General features: G+C 31.9%; 1 protein-coding gene across 1 annotated transcript; it reads left to right on the top strand.

Moving 5' to 3' along the window:
* Positions 1–508: 508 nt before the first annotated feature.
* On the top strand, positions 509–2,217 carry LOC106299167 (desiccation-related protein PCC13-62). The gene is made up of 3 exons (XM_013735297.1): positions 509–882; positions 1,049–1,274; positions 1,649–2,217. The coding sequence occupies exons 1-3, from the start codon at positions 551–553 to the stop codon at positions 2,018–2,020; spliced, it is 930 nt and encodes a 309-aa protein (XP_013590751.1). The 5' UTR covers positions 509–550; the 3' UTR covers positions 2,021–2,217.
* Positions 2,218–5,846: the final 3,629 nt, after the last annotated feature.

Below are 5,846 nucleotides of genomic sequence, written 5' to 3'. Positions count from 1 at the left end.
AGTTTACCAAAGGTTTAGTATTTAGGATTTAGATTTTAAGATTTATCCAAGGATTTAAGATTTATCGAATGGTTTAGGATTTACACAAGGTTTAGGGTTTAGGATTTAGTATTTAAGGTTTAGTGTTTATTATTTAGGGTTTAAAATTCAATGTAGTAAGAAATAATAGACTAAAAATCGGAAGAAAAAAAAACATATTCTTTTACTTGTTGCGACAAGCTTATACCCTCTCTCTTCGAACAAGATAACAAAGTTCAACCTAACCTTATCAAATAAACTTTAAAGACAAAAAGACTGATTCGTATATTTTTCAGCATCCAAGATGTGTCCTCCAAATAGTATAACTGAAGACGTTCTAAATCCACGAGGCACTCCTCCAGCAGATATAAAGCCACGTGGGAGTATCCGCGAAATCCCCTCCGGAGTAAATACAGGAGACTTCTTCTGCTCTTCGCTAAAGTCTTAAACCCTATAAATAGAGAGTTCACATTCAAAACTAGACACAAATAAATCAGAAACGAATAAAAGGAAACGAAAACATTTTATAGAAATGGGAAACACCAAAGAGAGAAGAAACTTGTTGGTTTCAACAGTAATGGTGTTGTTCTTTTTCAACACTAACCATTATCAGGTTATGAGTTGCCCCGACCAAACGACTAACTGTACGGATCAAGACAAGAAAGTATTGGAGTTTCCATTGAATCTGGAGTATCTTGAAGCTGAGTTTTTCTTGTTCGGGGCATTAGGGTTTGGTCTTGATAAAGTTGCACCAAATTTAACGATGGGAGGTCCCAGTCCTATTGGAGCTCAGAAAGCTAAACTTGATCCTTTGACGAGAGATATTGTTTTGCAATTTGCTTGGCAAGAGGTTGGCCACTTGAGGTAAAATGTTTCTTTGAATTCATATTGTGTATATATTTACAGTTGTGATCATATGTGATTTTTTTAAACAGCAACTTAATCACTATTATCGATATTAAGTAGGTACAATGTTTTTTTCTTTCTAATATAGCCTTTGAGATAATCTTCAAAAAAAAAAAAAACACAGGGCAATCAAGAAAACGGTGACAGGATTTGCAAGGCCGCTACTTGATTTGAGTATAAAATCATTTGCCGAAGTGATGGATGATGCATTCGGACGAAAACTTGTACCACCATTTAATCCTTATGCCAATTCTTACAATTACCTCATTGCTTCATATTTGGTCCCTTATGTTGGCCTCACCGGCTATGTTGGTGCTAACCCGAAACTGCAATGTCCCGATTCAAGGAAGGTAAGAAAACTAAACTACTCTATATAAAATATATGTTTAGTGTATTCAAAACAAAAAAAAAACACATGAGAAAAGATTAAATGTAATTTCTAAATCATGAATTACGTTCCACCACATCAATAACTTTAAGATGAAATTTTGTGTATTTTGTAGATAAAAATACTCATAAAAGTTGGCATTCTTTTCTAGCTATGTCTAAAGTTTCGTCTATTAATGAAAAAAAGTTGTTTGAAGTATATTTAAAATATTCGACTAAAAAGAAAGTAGTGTAACCACAGGTTACAAAGTGATGTTGTTTTATATCATTAAATATTTTTGGATGCATTCTCTTAAATTCCGGTTATACATAATGTTAATAACACGAACTTTTTCAGTTAGTAGCAGGACTTTTAGGAGTAGAATCAGGTCAGGACGCTGTGATAAGAACAATGCTATATGCGAGGGCAACACACATGGTCCATCCTTATGGTATCACGGTTGCGGCTTTCACAGATAGGATCTCGCGTCTAAGGAACAAATTAGGGAAAATGGGTGTGAAAGATGAGGGGCTGGTTGTACCTAAAGCCATGGGTGCGGAGGGACAAGTGGCCGGGAATGTATTGGTTGGTGACGAGTTATCGCTTGCGTTTGATCGAACTCCGGAGGAAATTCTGCGGATTGTGTATGGAAGTGGAAATGAAAGGGTACCCGGTGGATTTTACCCTAAAGGAGCTGATGGAGAAATTGCCAAGTCTTATTTGGTTTAATAAAGTTTAGTAATGGTGTTGTTGCCAATGAGGTTTAGTGTTTGTTGGAGTTTAATTTCCTTTGTAGTTGTTAGCTTTTTGGGTCTATGGAGCAAAATAATTTTCATGTTAATGTAATAAATGCTGTGGGGAATTAGTTTTCCACAGTAAAAATGTTTGAAAATAAAATATGAAAAGTATACAATAGTTGTGTGAAATTAATTATCGAGCAACAAATAACATCAGACATAGTTCAAAAAAGAAAACGGAATACTGTAAATTTAAACAAAGTTTTCATAGCATCGTGTTTTTTTGTCGTCTGGTTTTGACTAAAATACAAAAGTGAAATATATGGTAGATGTTATAAGATAAGCATTGAAATGATCATCCACTTCTTTACCAAACTCAAGCACTATGATCATCCACTCCTTTACCAACTCAAGCACTATGATCATCTACTCATCAAACACTATGATCACCCACTCATTTACCAAATTAAGCACCATCTTTGTTATTTTATGTATTGTTGTTCACTATAAATACCATCACTCATCTCACTCTTTTGTACACCAAAAACAAGAACAAGAGTTTATAATAAAAAAATCATTACATCTTCTTCTTCTTTCTTATAATAAACTCTCTCTCTTATACTAGTGTTATTTGCTTTCTACGGGTATCAAATTCTACTCTTATTTAAATTTCTCGATACTATAAATTATAAGTTATTTCATAACAAAGATGAATATATATGACAATGTTTTCACAATACTAACAAAACATCTTTAGTTCAAAAAGGGATAGTGATCATAACAAACTTGTGAATAAACTGTCATGAGTTTAATGAGAGAAGTATCTTGTGCACCAACTACTTTTTGTACTGTTTTTAAATTATTCTAACTAGTTGATTTTAGTTTGTGTACTGTTTTTAAATTATTCTAACTAGTTGATTTTAGTTTGTGTACTGTTTTTAAATTATTCTAACTAGTTGATTTTAGTTTGTGTACTGTTTTTAAATTATTCTAACTAGTTGATTTTAGTTTGTGTACTGTTTTTAAATTATTCTAACTAGTTGATTTTAGTTTGTGTACTGTTTTTAAATTATTCTAACTAGTTGATTTTAGTTTGTGTACTGTTTTTAAATTATTCTAACTAGTTGATTTTAGTTTGTGGAAATAATCAGAACATCAGAAACTAAGTAAATTAAAACCTGTAGGTCACCGAGGTAGAGAAATTTCCAGCCACGGAGACTCGCTCGGACGGCCAGGTCCATATCTTCCACGGTGGTCCTATCTTTCCACCCGCCGGCTTCATTTATCGCTGCTATTCTCCATATTCCGGCGGTTCCTATAAAACATTTATAATTAATTAGTTTTAGTCAAAAAGACAAAACATTTATAATTAGCTTCAATTTCTAAAAATTACAGTACTTATGACAAATAACAAAAAATAAAAGACACAAATCTGTATGTCCAGAAAATTTAAGATCCGTCTTCATTTGCTTCCGCTACAAGTCACAATGTAATGAATGTGTCCCCTTACACAACTTAATTAATTGAACACATGAAATTTAATTCCAAGCTTGCAAATCTTACTTATTATAGAAGGGATGAACTATTATATATAAGTACATCTACTTGCTTCAGGTGTCAGAGTCCTACCCCCTCTCACAGTCTATTATTGATTATTTACTAATAAATTTGATTCCTTATAATTTATTTTGCATCAGTTTTACAGTAACAGTTGTACACTATCATACATTAAAAAGGAGGTTTCGGTCCACATACAGTGCTCTATCACATTAAACTCAATCAATATCAGTAATATCTAGCTCTAGTATGTACTTGCAATTTTTCCCGTTATGATAATTAAATAATGATTTTAGTAATCATATAAATACTATTATTATTTTTACCGTTAAAGCCGAAGAAAGCATGTGTTGATGAACCGACTTCTTGCTCAACAGTGAAATGGTAGTCCAGCGACATTTCTTGCATCCTTGTCAATAAGCATTCATCAGAATTTACTGCAAAAGTTCAGAATAAGATCAATTCATTAGTCTTAATATCCCCAAGGTTAAAACATTGCAAAATAAATAAATCTCTATTATTTTCTGATAAGACAATTACTCAAATTTGGCAGTATCAGGAATAAACGTCCTTCCCTTTTGTTTTTAGCTTTCATAATCAATCATATTTATACATAGTTGGACGCATGTTTGGCAGTATCTAGCTTTTTCATTATTAATTTCACTAAGTTGGACGCATGCTTCAAGAAAAAAGACAAATAAGAAAGTATATCAACCAGTTTATACATAGAATATAAATTTAACATTTAATTTTTTTCCCTTTGATTTTTGGATTTATAAAAATTATTTTTGCATTGCTTGTGAAATATTTTTATTTCAGAAAAGATATTAAGTGTTAAATTTTCAAAATTGTGACAACAAATCAAACTTATTATAATATCTATACTTTTTTGTTGTTGTTAATATGTATATTTAATGTAAACTAGATGATAACCCACGCGAATCAGCAGAATGAGTTTTTATAATAATATTTGTTAATTAAATGACTTTAACATTTTGCAATCTTTATCGAAAGTAAAATGACGAATATGAATGTTGGTTTTTTAAATCTATGATCGTTGTTGATGGTAAAATAATCTAACAAGTGTTTTCTCAAAAAAAAAAAAAAAATCCTTGAAGTGTTCACTGTTTAGTCAAGAAAATAAGAATAATCTAGCAAGTGTCGGCTAGACAAATGCATGTACACAGTAGACTCGATACTCTAAATGTATGTTAACACTATTATTACAGACAAAGAATGGGTCCTACACTTGAACATTTAAAGAGAGGCAAAAAAGAACGTGGAAGATATAAGAGACCCGACACTTTCTAAAGACGAACAGTTACCACTCGCCTTTAGAACCCGATCCTACTCAGAAAACCGGGTCGAGTTGATTCCATTAAGAAAATGAGATACATTCGAGATTGATAGACCTGTAGTTTTATAATCTCGAGAGGAAAAGTTAAAGAATCTCACTTTTTATGATAAGTCAAACATCCAGAAGATTATGTTTACACTAAAACTAAGATTGATCAATTTTTCTCAAAGTAAATCCGTAAGATTTTGAAACACTTATGTTGAGACAATAAGCAAACGAAATGATATATACATTTCAATCAGAAATAATTCTCAAAGCAGTATAAGTATTTTAGAGAAAATATCTACAGCCTCTTATATATTGTACTACACAAAGATTAGTATAATGAAGATAAATGTATAGTAAACTAGAAGTTTACATTTGGCATGAATCAGTTAGACCATTTTGGTTCATTAATAATGCGAATATATACTTAAAGGTCATATGCATAGTCATATAAGAACCAGAAGATTCTTCCGAATGATTTGACATATGTTGCTTACCCATAAGATAAAAGGGTAATATGGTTCTCACCAGCCAAAATAAGATATTGGCATAAATAACGAAGATGTTAGTGGACTGATCACCCACTATGCATTTTTATAATATTGGTGAATTCACTTCTTAAAGTCTTTAACGACTATAGCACATTCACTGAGATAAGTGCTAAACATTTTGAGCAACATTGGATCGCATCAAGCCAATAAATATTCACTAGTTCTCCCCATCATTGGTATAGAATCAGAAACCAATCATTTTCATCTAAGAATGTTGGATGTTGCTCCGCCACAGAGCTTCAAATGAAGATGTGTTGTTTTTCCCATTGAGTTTTCTATGACTAGGTTTTTAACGAGGCACCACGTAATACAAGATGGATGATCAAGGGGGAGTGTTATAAGATAAGCATTGAAATGATCATCCACTT

Source organism: Brassica oleracea, chromosome C6, assembly GCF_000695525.1.
Source record: "Brassica oleracea var. oleracea cultivar TO1000 chromosome C6, BOL, whole genome shotgun sequence".
Taxonomy (NCBI): Eukaryota; Viridiplantae; Streptophyta; class Magnoliopsida; order Brassicales; family Brassicaceae; genus Brassica; species Brassica oleracea.
The sequence above is the reverse complement of the archived record's forward strand: the minus strand, read 5'-3'. Positions and strand labels throughout refer to the sequence as shown.

Excerpts from the sequence above, each read along its gene's own strand:
- LOC106299167 (XM_013735297.1), top strand. The coding sequence starts at position 551 with ATGGGAAACACCAAAGAGAGAAGAAACTTGTTGGTTTCAACAGTAATG. Across the intron at positions 883-1,048 it reads CAAGAGGTTGGCCACTTGAG|GGCAATCAAGAAAACGGTGA; the intron begins GTAAAATGTTTC and ends AAAAAAACACAG. Across the intron at positions 1,275-1,648 it reads AATGTCCCGATTCAAGGAAG|TTAGTAGCAGGACTTTTAGG; the intron begins GTAAGAAAACTA and ends GAACTTTTTCAG.